Source organism: Sitodiplosis mosellana, unplaced genomic scaffold (genome assembly GCF_009176505.1).
Source record: "Sitodiplosis mosellana isolate CC-2019 unplaced genomic scaffold, AAFC_SMos_1.0 Smas_scaffold_1, whole genome shotgun sequence".
NCBI classification, from domain to species: domain Eukaryota; kingdom Metazoa; phylum Arthropoda; class Insecta; order Diptera; family Cecidomyiidae; genus Sitodiplosis; species Sitodiplosis mosellana.
The window spans coordinates 15,661,827-15,684,988 of record NW_022595244.1 but is presented as its reverse complement, the minus strand read 5'-3'; the positions used below and the strand labels follow the sequence as shown (position 1 = coordinate 15,684,988).

The 23,162-nt window shown below is 35.8% G+C and overlaps 3 protein-coding genes across 11 annotated transcripts; 1 reads left to right on the top strand and 2 right to left on the bottom strand.

Annotated features, from left to right (window-relative positions):
- On the bottom strand, nt 1–7,278 carry LOC129576749 (sex-lethal homolog). 6 transcript variants are annotated; one of them, XM_055462337.1, is made up of 8 exons: nt 4,946–5,574; nt 4,778–4,853; nt 3,669–3,714; nt 2,915–3,259; nt 2,517–2,624; nt 2,260–2,441; nt 1,949–2,166; nt 1–437 (listed from the first exon to the last, which is right to left on the bottom strand). In XM_055462337.1, the coding sequence occupies exons 2-8, from the start codon at nt 4,816–4,818 to the stop codon at nt 385–387; spliced, it is 993 nt and encodes a 330-aa protein (XP_055318312.1). In that variant the 5' UTR covers nt 4,819–4,853; nt 4,946–5,574; the 3' UTR covers nt 1–384. The 6 variants fall into 6 exon arrangements, with proteins under 6 accessions (XP_055318312.1, XP_055318339.1, XP_055318319.1 ...); XM_055462364.1 differs by having other exon boundaries at nt 2,915–3,172; XM_055462344.1 differs by lacking the exons at nt 4,778–4,853; nt 4,946–5,574 and adding an exon at nt 7,145–7,278.
- LOC129576740 (uncharacterized) lies at nt 6,698–13,288 on the top strand. 4 transcript variants are annotated; one of them, XM_055462302.1, is made up of 9 exons: nt 6,698–6,799; nt 8,363–8,956; nt 9,682–10,444; nt 10,538–10,609; nt 10,705–11,154; nt 11,233–11,463; nt 11,537–11,683; nt 11,749–12,456; nt 12,565–13,288. In XM_055462302.1, the coding sequence occupies exons 2-9, from the start codon at nt 8,555–8,557 to the stop codon at nt 13,023–13,025; spliced, it is 3,234 nt and encodes a 1,077-aa protein (XP_055318277.1). In that variant the 5' UTR covers nt 6,698–6,799; nt 8,363–8,554; the 3' UTR covers nt 13,026–13,288. The 4 variants fall into 4 exon arrangements, with proteins under 4 accessions (XP_055318277.1, XP_055318267.1, XP_055318297.1 ...); XM_055462292.1 differs by having other exon boundaries at nt 6,705–6,799; nt 10,538–10,615; XM_055462322.1 differs by lacking the exon at nt 6,698–6,799 and having other exon boundaries at nt 7,411–8,956; nt 11,749–11,967; nt 12,025–12,456.
- Nucleotides 13,274–22,435, bottom strand: LOC129580367 (uncharacterized). Its single transcript, XM_055470713.1, has 17 exons — nt 22,028–22,435; nt 21,792–21,882; nt 21,473–21,658; nt 21,265–21,334; nt 20,841–21,168; nt 20,527–20,767; nt 20,094–20,443; nt 18,754–18,926; nt 18,626–18,672; nt 18,450–18,559; nt 16,267–16,313; nt 16,137–16,180; nt 15,869–16,054; nt 14,896–14,965; nt 14,393–14,729; nt 14,087–14,327; nt 13,274–13,963 (listed from the first exon to the last, which is right to left on the bottom strand). Exons 1-17 carry the CDS (start codon nt 22,295–22,297, stop codon nt 13,611–13,613), a joined length of 3,144 nt encoding a protein of 1,047 aa, XP_055326688.1. The 5' UTR covers nt 22,298–22,435; the 3' UTR covers nt 13,274–13,610.
- Between the last annotated feature and the right edge of the window lie 727 nt (nt 22,436–23,162).

Genomic DNA, 23,162 nt, shown 5'->3' with positions numbered 1-23,162 from the left:
TTGGTTTGTTTGTTTTTATTTTGCTTTTGCTAGCGGGATATTTGGTTATCCTAGGCTTATTGTGATTTTTTTAAAATTAAATTATTACAATTGTACGCTTTATTGTATTCGTTAGCATATCTGTTAAATTTTTTGTTGTTGTTGTTTGTTGTTACTGCTGTTGTTTTGGTTGTTTTGTTGTTGTTGTTGTGGTTGTTATCATGCAATGTCGTTATGTAATTTGCATTGATTGTTATTTTCGTTGGAGTTTTTAAACGTTTTTTTTTCTTTCTTTTGAAACACATCCAAGGAGGGGCTTGGATTTCTCTTGGCGATTGCTGGCGACGAGAGACCATTATTCTTCTAATCCCAATTCGAATCGATTTGTTCTTTAGCATTTTAATTTCAATACAGATACGAAGAATAATTCTTTCTCCTGCTGTACAAATCCGATCCAACTATGTGCATTTCAATATAATTCATACGTCAACAGTTTTAAGTGTATGCGAGGAGAATTGGTTTTCGTTTTGAGGATAGCATGGAATAGAAGAGAGAGAAAGAGAGAGAGAGAGAGAGAGCAGCAATTAGTGACTAATCGAATGTTATCATTCGCATGAGGGGACACTAACGAACTGGTTTTTTTTTTGTCCAACTGTTCAAGGATATATTGATTGTTGTTTGGAAATTCAAAATTCAGAGGGCATGTCTCTTGTTATTTTGTAAATAATCTACGGCATTCAAAACTATGGGAAATTAAATGAAAATAAAAAATTTTGTATTTCAAGCATTTACTGACTAGACTGGCTATCAATTAATAAATAAATTAATTAAGCACTTTGTAAACATTTCGAATAATAATGCGCAAAAGTGCTCTGAATATAAAATCGTAATGCAGGTGCTAAATAGCTGAAAATAAAAAAGAAAAACATCTTAATTCTACGAATGAAAAGAAGAAAAAAATGGAAAAAAGCGTGATGAAAAAAAAAAATTAAAACAAAATTCAAGCATCTACTATTTTCACATATTGTGAAATTTATCTTATTTATTATTATTTTTTTCATTTGTTTATATTTTTTTATGGATGTAATTTGATTATTCTGGCTACCATTCATAATTTAAATTCATTTTGATAGTTCTGTCTGTGTTTTTTTTATCTTCTGTTTGCTATGTCGTGTCCAAACGATTTTGTGGGCAATAAAAATTCAAAAGCATCAATCTTAAGACCTAAAGGAGAGTGAATTATCTGAATCACGGATCGTTTTGTTCTTCTCTCACTTTTCGGCGATGACAACAAAAGGATAAAGCAAAATAAGATGAACAAAAATTGAAAATGTATTTGTTTTTTTTTTCTTCGTTATTCAAAGAGTTGTGGCTGTATCATCCACAATGTTCATTTTGTTTTTAAGAATAATTCATTTATTCCGCGCATTCTCCCCGTTAATCCATACATGTTCATTTTTTCAATAATGAAGCAGTCATGCGACTTAATCTTGAACGAATATTTTCCTTGAATTGTAAGAAAAATGGTTATCTCTAAAAATGATGAGAAAAATCATTACAAACTAAAGTGTGTGTGTGTGTGTGTGTATGTTTGTCAAATGAATTTCGAGAGAAAATTCTAGTTTTAGCATTCAAAAAGGAGCGTGTTTGTTTTTTTTTTTTGTTTAAACGCAATTCCTTTTTACACTCATTTTTTTCTTTCTTCTTCTTCTCTTTTTTTTCCTTCTTGAGATTTTGTTTTTGCTTTTGCTTATGGTTTTGTGAATTTGGCTGATTTCTAATCACATCAAATCTTCTATAAATATTCTGTTTGACATTTATCATTCAGCTGTTATTTGTTTTTTTTTGCTGTTGCTGTTATTGTTGTTCTGACTTGTTCACTTCGGGCGCAAAAAAAATCAACCGCAAAATAAGTGATTGATCTGAATCTAATATGGGCAGACATTTTGAAAACGGTAACGTGCTCTACCTCCACGCATCACATTGGACGACGGCACTTGTTGATTGAAGTTGTTCATGTAGTTATTCATCATGTTCATCGGCATCGCTGGCTGTCCATAGAACATGTTCGCCTTTTGTTTGCCATGCTCTTCGGCAATCCTTACGGTCAACGGCTGGCTGCTACCCTCTGGTATCACATTGTTCAACGCGGAAATCGCCTCTTGCGCTTCTTCTCGCTTATTGAATCTGAATCAAATACAAATGGAAGCCCTTAAATTAGTATGGATGAATTTCTCGTGTCGTTCAGATGTCATTTTTTTATGAGATTTTCTATTTTACCTCACGAATGCTACTCCTCGTGGTTTACCGCTTATTTTATCCTTCAGGATATTCTTCTGTACGATGTTACCGTATTTGCCAAAAATAGTTTCGATCAGATCCTCGGTTACATTTCGCGGAAGATTTGTAACGTATAAATTTGTATCTTTTATGTCTTCGCTAGAAGGCCGAGCGAATGAAACCTATTTTATGTGAAAAATAAAAATTCGATTAATTTACTGTTTATTCAAGAAAGAGAAAACCGTTTCAATGTTTACCTTAAGTCGTTTGTTTCGTAGGGTGATACCGTTGAGTGTCTTGATTGCTTGTCGTGCGCCTTCTTCGCTGACAAAATTCACAAAACCATAGCCAAAACTATAATTAGTCTGCGAGATAGAAAAAAACAAAATCGCAATTATTCAATGCAATGCAATAGAATGTATCAAATGATTTATTCTAATTAAATGGATAGAAAACTGCTGGCTTTTGCATACACAACAATTTATTGTTGCCATTGTTGTCAACAAATGTGCCAGTTCTAAGAAATGTATGTAAAATCTAAGGAGTTCGCGCTAATAAAATAGCTGATGCATTTCGCAATATGAGCAGTATGTTGTCACATTGTGTGTGGTTTATTTTTCTAATCGCTGTCGCAGCTGCTTCTACTTTTGCATACCTTAAAATCTCTCATCACACGGCACGATTCAATGGGTCCACTGTGACGAAACAGAGAGTACAACTCTCGGTCCGTCATATCTTGCGGTAAATAGTTAACGATCAGGTTCGTTCCGGCTGAATTTGGATCGAAATTAGCACCAGCGGCTAATGATTGTGAGCTTGATGTCGACATGTATGCGCCTGCACCAAATGAACTACTACTCGATGGCAAATCGAAGCGATGCCGCGACAAATACTGTGATGAAAAATCCGTGTCCTGCGACAGCGAATGTGTGGTATATGATGTGGGCAGCAGCGGTGACGTCGGCGGCGGCGATAAGTGGTTGTAGTCAGCGTAAAGTGACTGAAAAATTGCAACGAATTTGAACTTGGAAAACGAAAATTTCGTGCACGCAAACGCTTTGCGAGGGATCTGGGTGTTGAATCAAATTGTTCGTTTTGACTATAAAAAAAAATACAAAAAAAAATTATATATTTCAATAAAAAAAAGGAGATTTTCTAGATTATTTTCTTTTTCTCGATAGAGTGCAATTCTTACAACTTAAACATCCAAAGTCACAATGACAACAATTACAATGAAAAACAACAACAATATCAATGGAAAATTGAGATCACGCGATTTGTCATCGAATTTGCAATTTACGAACATTATTCCTTTACTATTTGAGTCAACACCACAAAATCCACACGGCATGAGCGGAGCATAAAACAAAAAGGCTTTAGTTTCGGATGCAAAAGCAACAGTCACTTACCATTCCGGTTGGCATCGAATGTGACATTCCCCACATTCGGCCGCTACTACATTTGTAATCGATAAAATCATTGGAAAAAGACATTTGGTTTTCGTTTGGTTGATTTCAGTTTTTGATTATTTTTTTTTTTGTTTGTTTGGGACGCACGTTGTTGTGAATGCGCAATTATTTATTGGTTAATATTTTCATTTCAATAAAATTCAAATTACATTACGGTTTCGAAATTGAGAATAATGAGCGAAAAGGGAAGGAGAGAAAAATAAAACGGGACGAAAATGAAACTCATGAGCGCAAACTCATTCCGGCGTTCAAAATCGTTTCAGACTAATCAAAGCAAAATAAATACGAGAGCAAACGAAAAAGAAAAGAAAAAGATGATGACACACGCATAAGTGGCCGATGAATAAACAAAACTGAGTTAATGCTATTGGTCGGCCCGGCTCATGTACGCTCATGTACAGTCATAATCATTTGATCGGCGACATGAACGAGCAACCAAGTGAATTCGATACTCTCCACTTGAACGCCGGCTTTCAATGCTGTCGACATTATTATATGTATCTTGCGACTGCGACCATAAACATCGCCTTTTAATGATGCATAAAATGATCTTGACTGAGCCGAAACTCATTATTATAGGAGCAGGAAAAAAAAATGGGCATGAGATATGTTGCATCAGATTTCACGCGATAGAGGATAGATGATGTCAAACTAAAAATGGAGAAAATGTTTCGCGTATGGCTTCTATTTACAGTGAATGAGATGTTTGAGCGGAAAATAAAACGAAATTGTGGAATTGTGGAATTTGGGCATTTTTGTACCCAAATTCTTATGACCGTATGTGTGTATGAATCTAAGATGAATTGCATGCCAAATAAAAATCAAAGCAAAATGAAAATCTCAAGATGAACCATGTGGCAAAATGGGAATGAGTTGACGAAAGAGGGTGATTGAGTGTGAGTTGACTTTGCCATGATGATTATGATTGATGACAGAACAGAATGAACGAACGTACTATGCATGACCTATTGATTTATTTCCCTTACATGAACGAATGACTTTTAAAATATACTTTGTGGCTAAAAATGTGGATCAGTTATTTAATTTACCTCGACCTAAATGGAGTGTAGCCATTTAATTTGTTATACATTTTCGTGTGTTATTATTTTTTTTGTGGTAATTTCTCTATTGAATCGATGCAAAAAGAAATGTTAGTTTGTTTTTAGTATAGACGACAGGAAGAGTTTGTGTTGGTTTCATGCGAAAATATAAGTTACGTTTCTTTCTATTTTGTTCAAGGGGAGGGGGATGATTGCTTCCTTAATTCGTGCAGTTGTGGTTAATTTATTCGTCGTGGACGTTGTCGTCGTCGTCGTAGTCGTAGTCGTCGTCGGTGTTGTTGTTGTTGTAAAATATATTAATTTCCCAAACACATAAATTGTCGACGATTTATGGGCCAATGTTGTATTCTAATTACGATTAGGTGAGATCAATTGCCCATTTGTTGATGTATGTAAATGAGATTGCGTGTTATCGTCACTGAAGTTCTTTCCAAATCACACATATTCAAAACGCACCGTTATTTTAACAAACAAGTAAAAACTCAACAACCAAAATTAAACGTCACACTCAACGAACATTACACGGACAAAGGAAAACAAAATGCTTCGACGAAAGAAAAAAAAAGAAACGAAATCGAATTTATATCGAACAGGAGATAGAGACAGAAAAAAAATAACAAATTGTAACAGTTTGAACTATCGACACTGACACACAGTAGTTTTTTTTTTGGTAACGAGGCAGCTAAAATATATAAGCCATGTAATTCGTTGTAACTTGTTTGTCGATTTGCTCCAAGCGCGCGTAACCATGAATTCGAGAGAGCAACAACAATATCAAGGCGCCTGAAGGAAATCCATAGGCACTATCACATCACCGTAATTTCTTCCTTTGTGTGTGAGAGAGAGTGTGTGTGTGTGTGTATGAGTGAGCCTTTCCCAATGGATTCGCGCTCCAAATGACACGAACTCCGTTTATTATTATGATTGTGTTTCCTTTTCGTTGCCAAATATCGATTACTTTCGTATCGATCACACAGAGAGATTTCAATATGTCCACAAGTGCTTGTCTGTTAACTGTATGCACCACCGTGTCTATCGTTTATTTTTTGTTCGTTCTTTCTTTATTTCTTTTTTCTCCTCTCAATTCATTGCTTCATTTATTCCATTTCATTTAAGGCGGATTTGGAATTATCGATTCGACATCTATTTTCCGTTTGCTTGCATTTTTTTGACTTGTGTTAGCCAGCCTGAATGGAAGACATAGCGCGTAGTCAACTAAACGCAATTGAAAATGGAAATTATTTTTTTACATTCATAAATTTTGAAGATTATTTTAAACCCATTCTTAGTTACTATTTTTAGAACTATGTAGAGAAAAAATACAGACTGTATGAACGACATGAACCAAATGAAGAAAAAAAAAACACTCACGAAATGGATTTTGAATTTACAGTCGTCGACACTCATAATGACATTAACAGAAGTATTAGAGCAAAAGAGTATTGTACGCGACCCAAACTGGCAGACCCTAAACAAGAAAGCAAGACAAACGGCAGAGAAAGAGAGAAAAGAGTGAATTTTCGTATAGGCGGAAAAAGAAGGGAACAATTATGCCAGTTCAATGTATTGAAATCGGGTGAAATTTATGGATGGCATTTTTAATGGCAAATAAGTAGCCGTGACAAATTAGAAAAAAAAACAAAAAATAACTATACATTCAACTTTACCGCATTGCGTGTTTCATCACTTAATCAAAACCAAAAAACGAAGTAACACAACAGAAGGTCTCTTATGTCGAATACACATAGAGAGAGAAAGCGTGCATACTGAATGCGAATACAAACCAATGAACGAACAAACAGTATGCGCTTCGATGACAAACACCAAACAATAACACACAATACACCGAAAAAAAAATTTGTGTTTTATGCATCAGACTCTTTTATTTTCATGTTATTTATTTGGCTATTTTTAGATTTAAACAGGAAAAAAAAACAGCATTGATGCATTCTATGGCCATTTTCTATATACGCAAATGTATTTCAGAACATTTGCATCAGTCAGTTTTGGGTATGTTCTTTTCTTTTTTTACTTCTTTTGGTTGTGATTATTGTATAATAATGAGCCTTTTTGTTTTCAACTTTGTGACTTTATGGATGGATTTTGTTTGCATAGCCAATTTTTTTATTTCATTCTCTCTTCTTTTTTTACTTTTTAGGTAGTAGATTTTGGGCGAATAGTGCATAAATACGCAAATAGTAAAGGTCGTAAATAAATCTTTTCGTTCGAAAGATTCTGTTTATGCCAAGAAAAAAAAAAGATTTGACTCGTTTGATTTCGATTTTTCTTTCGTGGTGTTTGGTTGCACAAGAATAGAGGAACAGAATTGAATGTATCGCAATTGAAAACACTTACACTGGACGCGTCAAATTTTGCTCATGGATTTTCGTTTGTTTCTCTTTTTTTTTGTTTGTCGTTTTCGATTCTGTTTCGTTTGTGTGTTTCTTTGAAATTACAATTTTACCACTAAACACACGCAAACAATTCGATGAACACTCGTTTTATTTCCTTTATTTCGATCGTTTGATGAACATCGAACGACGAGAATTATGCACAAAATTTTGCGTTTTTTTTTTGCACTCAAATGCTTAACATCGACAATGGAAGCACGCAAAAATTGACTGTCGATTTTTTTTCTCATGAAATCTTAAAACTGTAAAGAGCGACGAAGAGAGTAAACATTTCAAAGAAAGAGACGAGCATAGGTGGCATTTGATTGTGTCATTCTACTTGCTACATGGATTTTCGTTCGGACGCGCGTGTGTGTGTATGCGTGAGAAAGCGAGAGTTACAGCCGTTTCGCTCAGCTGTATTCAGTCATTGCACGATGCCTTGTCAGTGGTAGAGAGCCGTCGTACGTAAGAGAGTTTATATTGAGTTGCGCTGCGACTCTCTGTGTGTAGCTTGAGTGCAATATATATGTTCTGACCTGGGTTACTTCTCTGCTGACACTCGTTTGCTCTCTTTCTCGCGCACACCAAGACACGCACACACACATGAACACATTGTGTTCGTTGTCGAACGAGCACACAGCAGTGGTGCCAACTGCGATGCTGCATCAAGCAAAAGCAATTCTTATCGGATTTACACCTCGGTTAGGCAATATTAACACAATATATGCAAAGGGCTCTATAGCAATAATAATTTCCTGTATGAAGAGAATTTTATGCATGTCGTCTCCTTTTTTCTAACCTACCGAATAATCGACGAGATTTAATGAGATGGAACCCAACAGACGAACAGACGATCAATAGAAATTTTTACGACCCAAAAAATTCTTTTCAAAAGCCATTTTTATTGCTTTTTTCTCTTGCCCATTCCGCATTCTTCGTATATGTCTTATGGTGTAAGCGTAGCGCGCAATGAATTTACTGTAAACAAAATGAAGCAACATAAACGTCGTTCAAATAAACTTTGAAATATAATGCCATGTAATACCGTTTCATGACGACTCACACACAAGAGAGACAAATATGACTTCCAATTCTTATCGTTTACTTTAATTTGTTCTTCGAAATGCACCAATACATTTGAGTGGTGATTTGTTTTTTTTTTCCTTTTTCTGCTGAACAGTTTGAGTAGATGACGCTTAGTTCTGCCATTCGTGCATAAGTTTTCAATGCGCACAGATCGTATTGATGTAGCGTGTTAATATATTTAAGAACATTTGACTAAAGTCTGGAGACTAAAAAATTTATAGTTTAATTGGGAATCGGCATTTTTTTTTTTTAAATTTGACTTACAAACAAATTGACGTGTTAGAAAATGAATTGGGGATTCTCATCGAGTAGTGAGAGCGATTCCGATGAAGATCGGCCTGTATCGAAATTTCGCACAGACACATTATTTTATCAACAGTATCAACGCGGTGAATATGGTGATGACTGGCCAATCGAACTGTTGGGTCACACGAGCAACCATCGCTTGCCGAACAATCATCTTGCAAACAGTTCGATATTGTTTGAAGGCAATGGACATGCAAACACATCGTTTGCCAATCTAAGCCGAATCGTTGGCTTGGATGAAAGCCGAATTCTTTCGCCGGCATCCATTTTGCCAGCTGATGATATTGTGTTTGTTAATGATGGCGGCAAATATCGTCCCATTCGTGTGATTTCAAAGACAGAAATTTTACCACCGCGAAAAACTCCCGACGACAAAGCACAGGTACGTACATACATCACATGAAATGTCATTACAATCATAACCAAATCAAATTGGTCTACTTTGATGCAAGAGCAGCAGCTTGCTCTGTCAAGCATGTTGTAGTTGTTGTTTTTTTTGCATTGAAACATCTTATTTTTGACGATAAGTGTATAAAATGCGTGTGGAAAAAAACATTGAACCAATTTAAAAAAATTCTCCACCTTTTCTATGTAAATATCCAAGATCAAAAATCATCTTTTTTTGCATAATTACCGCATGTAATTTTTAATTGACTCTGATCAATCAAAGCAATGGGCTAGAATGTGAAAACGAATTGTTTATGCTTAAACACATCTTTGAAGTGAATATACATTGTTGCATGCGAAAATAACAATGTTGGTATTGTTGAAGCTGAAGCGACCATGCATTCAGTCCTCAGTTTCGTCAAGCAAAACAAATTGTGTATAGATTTGTTTTTTTTTTCAAACGATGCAAGCTTGGCTCAAATCAACTCATTAATATTCACAGTCTTTATGTGTAGTGTAGTGTAGTGTAGTGTGTGTGTGTGAGTTTAGTGAGAGAGAGAGGGAGCGAAAAGAAGAAGGAGAGAGCGAAGTTTAGGATATCATAAATTATCCTTTCTTTTAATATGAAATTTTTTGCACCATTTATTTTCGTTTCCCTTTGTTTCGTTTTGTTAATTCTTAATTGATTCTTTCCATTCGTATGTCGTCGTCGCCGTATAGGCAAAAAAACTAAAATCCGAACCCAGTGACGAGGGACAAAAACCAGACGCGACCCATGTGCCACGCGAAATTCCATTAGATTTGGTCGATTATGTGGACCGTCCGAAAGATCCTCGAAATCCAGAGCCAGAATATTTTTGTGATGGTTTGGTGATCCCCAGATTTTGGCGAGAAACGGTATTGAGATCAGAAATGGACAAAAATCGCGACCGTTTGAATGGTTCATACAAACGCAGTAATTCGTTGGTGCGTGAACGAACACTGCAACGAACACAACGGCTCGGTATGTTGGGTGCCAGAAGAGATCCAAGATTAGATCGAAGCTTGTTTGCTAATCCACCGCGAAAAATTGCATCACCAGCGAAGGCACACAACCAATCACATCCGAATGTTGCATCTGGATCGATCTTTGATTGTGAGGATGCTACTGAAGATGTATCATCGGTCGCATCAGCATTCTCATCATCGTCTGGATCCCTCGGCTCGCTTCCAAGCGCCGGTGATGATCACTTTCACAATTCTACCAAAGTCACCAACAACGGTCACCACGACGATTTCGATAGTGTGTCCGGTTCGGATGACAATGACTGCTCGTTCACAGCGTTCCAGAAGAGAAAGCTGGGCAAAAAGACCAAACGAGCTGCAAAGCGAACCAAACATTCCGAGTCAACGTCAACCAATGATGATGACCATCGATATATACCACCGATCAAAATTGATTTGAAGAAGAAGAAGGTGACACCGACCAGTGACAAAAAGAAGAGTGAGTACACATTTTCAGTTCGATTTTTAGAAGAAGTAAAACGAAATGTGAATAAAAAAAAATGCAAAAACAAAATGTTCATTGCCCATACAGAATTCAGTGTGCCGGATGTCATCGATAAGGAAATCATATTAAAAGCTTTGGCGGACGAAGAGGCCAGCGAAGGTAATGGTAAACATTCTCTATTCTATCGCTCTGTCCTTTTCAACAACGGGCATGACACATTTAATTTGATTTCATTATTCGTACATTCAACGTAGATCAAGAAAATGTTTGTACGAATACGAGAAAAATACAGACACGTGCCAGCACCAACAAGAATACAAAGAATGTCAAAATGACACCGATTAGTGGTTATAACCTCAAAAAGCCAAACGGTGCTTGTGTTGTTTCATCTAGCAGTAGTACCAATTCTCTAGAAAGCAAAACAAATATTGTAAAGATTGAAAAAGTCGAAGCATCGTTGGCGAAGGTCAACGCATTGAAAAGGGAAAAGCCAAACGTACAAATTTTAAGCGGAATCGAACCGTTGAATACTGTGGTGCCTGATAAAGAGCCTGTCCCATCAGTGTCACACCAACAACACAACGAAACTGAACTGTCTGAAAAGAGTTCGATTGGTTCGACTTCAATCGGTTCAATTGAGCAACGTCTAGCTGAAATGACGTCTCCGGTCAGAACAGCTGCCGATGTGCTTGCTGAACAAAATGGTTGGTATTCTAGTTACAATTCTTTAAAATTTCTTTTTGAATCATTCTATTTCTTTCTATTTTTTCGGCTCATTTCAGAACAACAATTGACTGACATTTTGACAGATGGCAACGACGATGCAACAACGCACATGATAACGCAACGTGATGACAATCAGTTGGGTGACACAGCAGCCGAACCAATGATAGTGGCAGAGCCCATGATATTGGCTACCGAAGACAGTGGCATTCAGACTGCAGCTGAGTCTCCACCGGAAAATCATTCAGACTCGGTCGAAGCAATCCAAAGCGATGGCAGCTACAAAAAAGGTAAACATCAATCAGAATAAATATTTTCATCATTTTTGCTTTGAATATCGCTATGTTTGTTATTTTCACACAGATCAAGACAATTCATCAAATGCATGTGACATTCACGATAGTAAAATTGTGCAACATACAAACGTCAATGAAATCAAACCGAAAACTATTGTTGAAGCTTCTGTTTCTGACACTGTGCCGCATCAAATGCCGATTGATACAGAACCAGGTATGTTTTGTTGCAGAAATTTGCTCGTTTTATTTGTGAATTATTGATTCATGTGTATTTTGTAGAGCATGCTGTTGAGCAGCCAGCAATTGGTTGCGATGATTCAGCCGAAATGGATATTATAACGGCCAATTTAAGTTTTGGATCGCCAGAAGTTGGTGCAAATGTTGATCTCGGCATTTCGCATATCGCTGAATACGCGAAGAATTTGCTGGATTCAAGCGCAATGATGGATGATGTTGATGTTGGGACTTTAATTGTTTCGAATTCACCAGCCAAAGATGGTGCGAAAAAATTGAAGAAACCCGAACGAACCCAAATAATACTTTCTGATTTCTCAGAAAATGGAAATGTAGCAGCCACCCAGCCATACATGAAATTGGCCACCTCAACCAGTGATGATGTGGATATATCCGATGACGACTATGAAGACGATACACCGTGCGGAATTAATGAACTGACCCTGCCAAACTCGAACACCGATCGCAATGCAAACGATGCAATGAAATCGAACTGCAATCTATGCTCGTATCAGGCGGACAAAGGTTGGAAACAGCTCACCAAGCATTATGTAAGAAAGCATCCGGGCAAAGAGATTTCCATTTCACGCTTGGCCAACAATTTCAATCCACAAGAGCTACAAAGTCCCAAATTCACACCGTTGATCACAAAAGGTTGTGAAGGCACAATGATTCAATCGATGTGCTACATTTGCGACAAAGGGTACAACATGTGCAGTGCCAAATGGATGCAACATTTCATTGCACACACCGGTGAGCAGCAATTTTGTTTCTTTTTTTTTAATTCTGTACTTTTTTTCTTATTTCGTTGACAATTCGTGAAAATTTCTAAAAAAAAAAAATCAAATTTGTTTTCGGTAGGCGAATTCGAATTTCGGTGCAATAAATGCGGCAAAGAAATCATGCAAGACCTGCACAAACAATGCAACTCCAAAGAGAATGAACGCATTAACGGCCCCTTTGATTTCGTTGACAACGTTTTGTATGGTTACGTATGTGGCCTTTGCAGTTACGTTCAACTTTCTGAGACGAATATCACTACACACTTGAAAGAAGAACACCAGCAATTAATCACCGGCAACGAAAATGTCATCGAAATCACTTTGTTGAAAATCACACAACCCGGCTGCCTTGATTTCTTCAACGATGACAAAAATGATGCAGCTCTGGTTGAGGCTAAAGAACGATTGTCGGCAACTCATCACCCAAGCCGCTATCAGCCCTTCTCACCAGTGGTCATATCCGACGGCGACGATGAGTCGAGTAACGATGGACCTCAAACACACACAATTGACCTGACACTTTCTGATGAAGAGATTTAAACAACATTTTTTTTTACCATTTTTTCCCTAATAATTACTATATATTATACTTTGTTACTGCATGGAAGTGGTTTTGTTGAACTCCAGCAGACTTTCCATTAAATTCTATTGCATTATTTTCCCAAAAAAAAAAAAATCGAAGAAAAAAATGTCAACTTGACGAAAATAAATAAAAACTTTAATGCTGATACCCAGTGGATTCGAAACAATCTCACTCGGAAATCACAAAGAAATATTGTTCAATAAAATTGATCTAAAATTAATTGCTTTTATTTCTATAAAGTTTACAACCAATTCAATAATAAACCAAGGTGCTGATTTTTTGGTCGCATAGATAAGGTAATTATTTTTTTTTTAATTGTTGTTGTCATTGCTTCATCTCCCTGATAAATTATTTTAAAAAAAATCGATAATTCTGTTTTAAGTCGTGCAATGTGCTGTCATGACATCAGTTATAACTCCACTTTGAATTGCTAAACTGAATACCGTCTTACATAAATCATTTTTAGATATAAATGAAATTTCTTTAAACAAATAGCTATCAAAAAGTATATAGGCTATTACAAATCGAAAAAATCAGACAATTTAATAAACACGCGGCTTAAAATAGAAACTGATTGAACTTTCGGGTCGCAAAACCAACTCTGCAGATAATACCGGGTACGTTTCACTTTCATTGGTTAAAACTATTTCAAAATTACGTAGAATCTTCGATACGATGCTTTTGATTTCATAGAATGCGAACTTCTGACCGATGCAGTTGCGTGGACCAGCCGAGAATGGAATGTATGTGAAGGAGTTCTGTTTTTCCATCGATCGTTCGCCCAAAAATCGTTCAGGTTTGAATCGTTCAGGTTCGTCGAAGTACTTTTCGTTGTGGCCCATGGAATAAATGGGTACGATAATATTCGAACCGGCTGGAATGACTCGATTTTGAGCTAAAATGACACAAAATGAAGTTAGATACTATGTTGGTCCAAATCAATTGAGATGAACTATAAAAAACCAAAATTGGTATTGAGAAACCACTACAATTCATCCCATAATCAAATCCAACGTACATAATTGAATGTCTTCTAAAGAAAGACGACCGATGAACGGAACAGATGGAAACAAACGCAGCGATTCTTTCACAATCAGATCCAAATAGGACAGTTGATTCAGTTTGGTCAGCGTTGTTGCTTCTTTGGTATCGTTTCCGAACACTTCAACGATTTCTTTGAAACATTTTTTCTGGACTTCGGGATTTTTTGCAATGTTGTACAAACAAAATGTGATTCCTGAAGTGGTCGTATCATGTCCCTAATTGAAATGGAAATTCAATTAGCATTTTTTGTTTTATTTTGGTTTAATGCAAAATAGCAAACCTCAAACATAAAAGTGTCAACTTCTTCACGAATTTCGAGATCAGTGAGTGGTTTGCCTTCGATGGTTGAATGCAACAGCAAGTCCAAAAATGCGCGTTTCTTGCGAATACCAATGGCCTCATTCTCCTCATCCTCTTGTGAACTGCTGCTATTCTCTTTATTATTATTGATTTTCAGTGTCAAGATCTCTTGTCGCCGTTTTCGTATCACGTCATCGGTGAAGCCGTGTAAAATACGCAACGCAGCAGCTTGTTGCTTCGCCAACTTTGAATGCTGATAGAACAGCGGATATCGAAGTATGAAATCAAGCATACGAGTGTGTAGCACATGTGCAATTCTTAATTGATTAATATGAGTATACAAATGGAATGAAGTCATTAATATTTCATTGAACTCGAGTGGAAATTGCGCTGTAAAATTCTCACTCTCTCCGTGTGTGGATGAGATAGAGGAAAATGGAAACAAATCAAAGCAAAGTGGTTAACCGTCTCCATTGAACTTACTCTTTGACTGCATGCACGTATTCGGAATTTGGTTTGGAAAGAGCGTCAACGCTAACACCCATTGCCGTTTCTATAAATGAAAAGAAAAACCAAATTGAGTAATGCGATAATGTGTGTGTGTGAGATATTCCGAGGTGATAATTGAATGGGAATGGTCAAGAACAGTTTCCTGAATGGAGGGAACAGTAGCAAAGAAGCAAAAGCATTCGCATTTTAAGTACAAACACCAATTGTCAATATAAACAAATGAAATCAAACACATGTAAATATTGGAATAATAGCCACAAAGTTTAATTGCGTACGCATCACTTCGAATTGAAATTGAAATGATGATGATGATGATGATGTTATTCGTAACGCATACTTTGCAAATTATGATAGTAATAACTATGTGTATATCGTATGTCACTCAAGTGGCTTAATCGATGTAATTGTCAAATGTGACAGTAGTAATTGTGTTTTTTTTGCAGCGCAAACATGACGAATATCAATTAAAAACTTAACTATGAATAAAATTTACTTTCCATTAGGCATTCGTATCACGTAGATTACGATTTCATTTTAATCAGCGATGAAAAAAATGTATTGAATCATTTGCGAATATGAAATCACTTGTGCGGAATGTCGAATGCAGGCCAGCGTATGAAATTTCGAAAATTGCATCGGCAAACTTTTCGATGTGAATTGCACACATTTGAGGTCAGAGATCAATTCAATAATAATTAAAGTTTTGCACACTGTTCAGTACTTCGTCAAAAGCTGCGACGTATATACACTGAAAACTAAGTGCGACTTAGAAAAAAAAAAGTGCCTGTGCTGCAATTGCTCCAGTTTCATATGAAAACAGGTTAAAAACAAAACCAAAAAAAGCCGATCGAAATCGAAATGAAATAAACATAAAGTTGTTTGATTTTATAAAGGAAAATGTGGTCGATTTTTTTTGCCTGTTTGCTTTTATGGTTAGACTACTTACCGCACATCACATCCAACGCATACAATACAGCGATTGGATAGAATTCAACGTCATCACCCGAGTCGAATTGCTTGAGTTTATCTACGACAGTGTTGCCCAGTCGATCGAACACTTCCACAAATTTCTCCAGAATATTGAAATGGAATGCCGGCGTAATCACTTTCCTGCGGTCGTGCCATTTCTTGCCTGTTGAACACGCAACAAAAAAACAAATTAACCACTTTAATTTAGTATAATGTATCGATCGATCATCATTGATTTTAATTACCCGTGCTGAGCAGTAATCCTTCTGAGAGCCAGGGTCTAACGAACCTATTTTGTGTGTGAAAACGAAACAAATACAATGTTTTGTTCAGTTCACAGTGAAGAAATGTGTAATAATTGAATATTTTACTTACTTATACTCAGTCGATTTGTCTATGTAGCGTGGACTGCTCAATAGGATCTGAAAATAGCACAACCAAATTGCATTTTAATTAGAATTTACAACAATGTGCTGTAATGTATTGAAAAAGCGTCAATTAAATAAAGTAGTTTAAGTTCGGGTTCGCGTGGAATGAGCTCATGAGAGTAACTCTTTATCTCGTTATCAAATGCTAGCTGATCTTTTGGAAATTATAATTTTAAAAATGAAAAACTTCCATCAAAAAAATTAGTAGATTAAAGGAGAGAAATTTATAGATATGGGCCCAACACGCGCCGATAGATTCTTGAAAAAATTTAAATAATCGCTTATGGAAATTTCATTTAATTTTATTGAAATTGCAACCATTGACATCTTTTCATGCGCTTTATGTTTCCTTTTACTTGCGACGCAAGTCTTGCGTCTGATCATTTGCTTTTTTTTTCAAAGTCAAGTTTGTGTGAATTTATAAATGCAATAAAATACATTGCAATAAGTGGACGATCATGACCATGAGTTACAATAATCGTTACAGCTGCAACAAATCTTAAAACAGACAAACCGGTTTTCCTCTATCGATAGAGCGGCAATGAAACCGACACGCGTTCCCTCCAGCAAACCAGCAAAAATTCTCAGAAAAACAAAAGCCACAGTCTAAGTGCAATTGTATACGCATAAAATACACACAATCAGATAGCACAGCAACTAGACCAAAAATGTTCATTAACACTCGACATATTTCCATGCAGTGGTTTTCCAACGAAATACAAACCAGAACACTTATCTATGCACTTTGATTTGTTATTTTTAGAATCAAAAAACATTTCCGCGAGCTGTTAAAATTCTTCCGGCCAAAAAAAAAACAACAACAACACCAAACAAGAACCAGCAACCGCAGAAAGTAAAAGTGGAAGACCCAACTGGTTGCGATCTCTCTATGCATATATGTGTCTCTTTTGTCTCGTCACTGTTTGATATCAAGGCCGCATGTTGATTTTGTCAGCCGACTGTCACGAGCCATGTAAAATACGTCACACAACACAAGACTTTATGTTAATCATCGAAAAGCGTGTGCGACATATTCGCCATTTTCAATGAGTCGTTGAACTGCATCGAATAAGCATATGTCATTCTCTTGTATTATTCAATTCAATGTTTTTTTTTCATCGATTAGACTTGTTAAATATTAATGACAAACATCATAATTTCGAATGTAGTGCGCAATGCATATCGAGCCTCATCTGAAATGAACACGTAATTCTCTTGATTAAAAGAGCAACGATGGGAACTCTCAATAGGACTTTAGTTCTCTATCAGAATGATTATGTGATTTTAGCCTGCTAATGTTTCGCTTTTTTCTGTTAAATTCATATCTTATTTGTTTTCACCACATTTTCGTATCAAATCGCATAGAGTCATGAATTTTGCGGTGCTATGTGTAACAAAAATCATGTTTGTGATTCACGAAATGCGTGTATAATAACAATTTCTTGGTTGTCGTTTGCTTCGGTTTTAATTATACTACATGATTTTCTTGCCTGCAAACCATTTCTTTGTCCGAAATTGCTGGGCATGACAAATATCCGACAACTTAATAGGCCAATTCAAATGAACGCAAACAAGTTTTGAAAAAAAAATTATCATCATCATCAAAATATCGTAGGAATGGCTATAAATGAATAGTCATCGCTGTTTGATGTACAGTTGAGCGTTCATGAGCTAGAACTAGTTAGCCTAAGATCATATCGATCGAAGCTGTGTAGCCGATGACCTTGAATAATTTCAAATATGAATTTCATATGAATGCGATTTGGGTATTAATTTATTAATAATGTTTTTCTCCTTTTTTTGTTGTTGTGGAATAGGAGTTTTTGTTATATTTACAAACAAACGTATTGGAATGACCACTTTTCTCACTTCCAGAAAAAAAGTCCAAAAAAAACATTTGAGTCAGCACAATATTCACAACACACCGAATTTGAATTGCAGCTGATTGTTGATGTTGACACTTTATGAGATGTAAACACCGGAACGTGTGCCAAATTCAACCAGTTTTTTTTTTCTTCATCGAAATCATCAATAACAATAAATGAAACTTCATCAACATTTCAGAAGAGACACGAAACGTAGTAGATATGGTACGATGATTATTGTTGATAAAACACGTTTATTGCTTACCTCAACATCTTTTGGGTCAGAAATAACAATATTCAATTCACCTGGGCCTAGCCACACTCGGAAAAAACCACCGTATTGCTTTACCAATTTTATGATAATTTCGAAATTTTCTGTTTAAAATAAAATTATTGTAAACTTCCATTTGATTTGATAAAATAATTGAAATCAAATACTACCTGCTGATGAATTGTTCAAGAACAGTAAACCATTCCCGATTATAGGCCTATCAAAACATTTATATAATTTTCATATTTAAAAACAAAACCATTCAATTATTTCTATTATTTTCATTTAATCAATTTACCAAGCTGGCGGCCCATCGATTTTCAGTGATAAAATGAATGCATGCAAGATTTCATAGTGGAATCGCAAGATATAAGCAATAACTGTCGCCAAAAGGACGCCCAAAAACAGAAACATTTTTCGTTCAACAATCACACAATTGTCACCATAAATGAGAACAATACACTGATTTCTTAATCAAATAGAATGTGAGACAATAACGATACTGACAAAAATGTGAACTAAACGCAACGAACGCCAACAATCGACTGAACATGAATGGCGCACTGAATTGCTTTCGGTTTCGATTCACTTGCTGAAGCGATCGACGTACAATCAAATAAACACACAAATAGTCACAACAGCACAACTGCTGATTGTTATTGTTTGCAAGGCAAAAAGGAAGAATCGGGCAAGCAAAAGAGAATCGAAATCACACAGTGAATGTGAGAAATATTCGTGTCTCGTTCACCGTTCTACACACTGTGCTATGCATTGAATACCTAGCCGGTACGGTCCAGTGTGTCTCGTTCTATATTTTTATTATGAAATCTTATTGCCTGTTGCATTCAGACGCGTGTAATGAGTGTTATTGCTGGACCTTTTCTTTCTGCTGTTCCGATTCTATTTTTATTCATTTCATTTGTGTAGATTATTCCATGACGTTGAAAGCAGTAGCAAAATCTAATAGTTCGCATACGTAATATGAATCAAATAAAAATTCCCTGTTTACAACTACTTGAATATTTAAATCCACCAGTCACTCTTTTATCATCTTGTCAATAAAATGCCGTGTTCATTATAAACTACTTTTAAATTTAAAGAATAAACGACATAATCAATTCACTTACGCACCGTGACGTATTTTGCAACAGGTCACCGTATTTGTAGTGCTAAATGGAAGAGTGAAAGACGGCGTTTATTTTGCGTGTGAATGTTTATTTTGCATGATGACCTCACTATTAAACTTGCCGCTTGACAGTGAGATTAAATGCCAAATCTTTTATGTCGGGTGCATTTGTTGTGACCTACACTTTGCGTGAGTTGTTAATGTGATAATCAAATTTTACGCCTAAATTTATACATTTAAATCAATTAACGACGGCGGTGTGTTTCTTCATGTTTAACCATACTTTATTGATCAAAATTAATTGACTCATATTTGCCGGTCCAAAATATATTTTATAAATGCAACTGACACCCGTATTCTTTACTAAAATGCTTATACCACTACGATTTCCTGACATTTCAGGAGATTCCTGAGAACGCCCGTGATGGAACTACTTATAAGACAATTATTAACACTGCGCATTAATGAACAAAAGTTGTAGAAATAAATTGGTTATAAAATGCTTCGAGTTAATAAATTCTAGGTTTAAATTGGAAATTGATTCGACTTTCTGGTCGCAAGATGAGTTCTGCACTCAAATGTGGAAACACTTTACTTTCTTCGGTCAAGTTTACTTCAAAATTGCGTAGAAGTTTTGATATAATGCTTTTGATTTCGTACACTGCAAACTTTTGACCAATGCAGTTCCGTGGGCCGGCTGAAAAGGGGATATAAGTGAAGGGGCTTTGTTTTTCATTTGTTCTCTCTTCGGAAAATCGCTCTGGTTTGAATTCCTCTGCATTTTTAAAGTATCTTTCATTGCGCTGAATGGAGTATATTGGCATAACGACATTGGCACCGGTTGGAATGATTCGTTTATTAGCTAAAATTCGTGGAAGTGAACAATGTCAAAGTTTATTATTGAAAACGAATATTTTTTTTCTACAGAAATGACAAATGACTCACTTAATTCGATGTCTTGCATGGCGATGCGTCCAAAAAATGGAACCGAAGGGAATAGACGGAGAGTTTCTTTGATCGTTAGCTCCAAATAGTGCAGTTGGTTCAATTTCGAGAGTGTAGTTGTTTCTTTTGTATCTGATCCAAACACTTCAACGATTTCTTTGAAACATTTTCTCTGCACCGATGGGTGCTTTGCTATGTTATACAAACAGAAAGTAATTGCCGATGTGGTTGTATCATGACCCTGATGAAAATGGAAAATTAACTATCGTTTGTCACAAGTGGACACAATTATATAATATTTCAATTAAACGAACCTCAAACATAAAAGTGTCAACCTCTTCTCGTATCTCGAGATCGTTCAACGGTTTACCTTCAATGGTTGAGCGTAATAATATATCCAAAAAAGCGCGTTTCTTTCGAATGCCAATGGCTTCGTCCTCTTCATTCTTATAACTGGCATTTTCACTATCACTCATATCAATCTCAATTAATTCTTGTCGCCGTTTTCGTATCACGTCATCTGTAAACTCATGTAATACACGCAAAGCAATATCATGCTTTTTCGCCAACTTTGAGTGTTTGAAGAATAATGGGTAGCGCATAATGAAATCGTGCATGCGAGTATGTATCACATATGCAATGCTAATTAGAACACAAACGAAATAAAGTAATTAATGTTGTATTGCATTCCAAGCGTAAACTAGATGAAAAATGATTGACCGTCTCCATTTAACTTACTCTTTCACGGCCTGAACATATTCCGAGTCTGGCTTTGCAAGTGCATCGATACTCACTCCCATCGCCGTTTCTGGAAAACGGAATTTTTGTATGGAATAGGAATGTTGTTTAAAACGCATAAATCGACTCGTGAAAAGTGTGAATAAATCACAATAACTATTGGGACTTGAGTAAAGAAATGTGTAAAAATGAAAAAAAAAACACTCACCACACATCACATCCAAGGCATACAATGCAGCGATTGGATAGAATTCAACGTCATCACCCGAGTCGAATTGCTTGAGTTTATCCACGACAGTGTTGCCCAGTCGATCAAAAACTTCAGCAAACTTCTCCAGAATATTGAAATGGAACGCCGGAGTTATGACTTTACGGCGATCGTGCCATTTTTTGCCTGCAAACATATTGATTTTTGATCATCACTCAATTTAACATCATAAAACATAAAAGAAAAATATCAATTTCATTTTCTGCGATAATTTTTTTCTCAATTGATTAAAGTAGATAAAGATGATTAAAGTTCATACCCGTGCTCAAGAGTAACCCTTCATTAAGCCAGGGTTTGATGAAACTGTACACAGTAGATTTATCTATATACCGTGGGCTACTCAATACAATCTAAAATTATCAACGAAATACAACCATTATGAAATTCAATTAAATTTATATTCAAAATTCTGTTTTTTTTGCTTTAGTCTTTCATATCATGTTTCACATAATCGATTTTGAAGTATAACAATGGATGAATCTCAATTTCACATACCTCGATATCTTTTGGATCTGACAATACAACATTTAATTCTGTACCAATCCAAATGCGAAAAAAGTCACCATAATCATGTAACACTTTAACAACTATATCAAAAAGTTCGGTTGATGAATCAGTCAAAAACATTAGGCCATTACCAATTATGGGTAGGCATGGGGGCCCGTTGATTTTGAGCGAAATGTAAAATGCATGAATGATATTATAGTGGAAACGAAGAAAATATGCGACTACCGTTGCCAAAAGTACTCCCAGAATAAATAACATTTTACACTCAGCCACTCAGCACAAGTGCGTACTTAGAACTGCGTTCAATTGAATTAATTAAGCTACTGACAAAATAACCGAACCGAGTGTGATGAACGCCAAAAATCAACTGAAAATAATTTGTTTCGATCGTCGTCGTTGTCGTCTCGATCTTCATCCTGCAAACAAAAGCAACAATCAATTGTCATCCAATCTACGCTTTACTTTTTTTTTCAGCTTCATGATAAGGTTTACATGTGTTTTTGCTGGTTATTTGTTGTTTGTTGCTTGTTGTTATTTATTTTGATTCAATTTTTGTTTTATTCATATCAAGCAATTCGTACCTTTTAATAATTCGCAGTTTAATGAAAACAATTGGTTTAGTAACAAATAATCCGGGAAATTAAATGTTTGCCTTATCGTAGAAATGAACAAAGTTCGAAACGTGCCCGTACATTCTTCTTATTTAACACATTCATGTAAATTTAATCCTTTTTCACTAAATGTTCTCATGATGTGAGAGTTTTTTTTTATATTAATTACCGGAATTGGAATGTGTAGCAGAAACAGATGGTTATTTCACTGTAAACACCCTGTTTCTGTAGTGTGATCGAAGACGCATGTGTTTAGTTTGAAACATTTCATTTTTTATCAATTCTATTTGCTATCGGACAGTTCAAATAAAGCAAAAAAAAAGTGTTGATGAAGCTTGTAATAATAAGTACTTGTGAATAATCTGTTTATACCTCTACGGATTAAAGTACGAATGTGGCGTCGGCTCTTCTTTGCAATTGTTGTTGTGTAATCATGAAACGGCTGTTGAATCATTGCGAATGTTTACCTAAATATAAATATTGCACCATGCTGCAATCTACTTTCAGTTGAT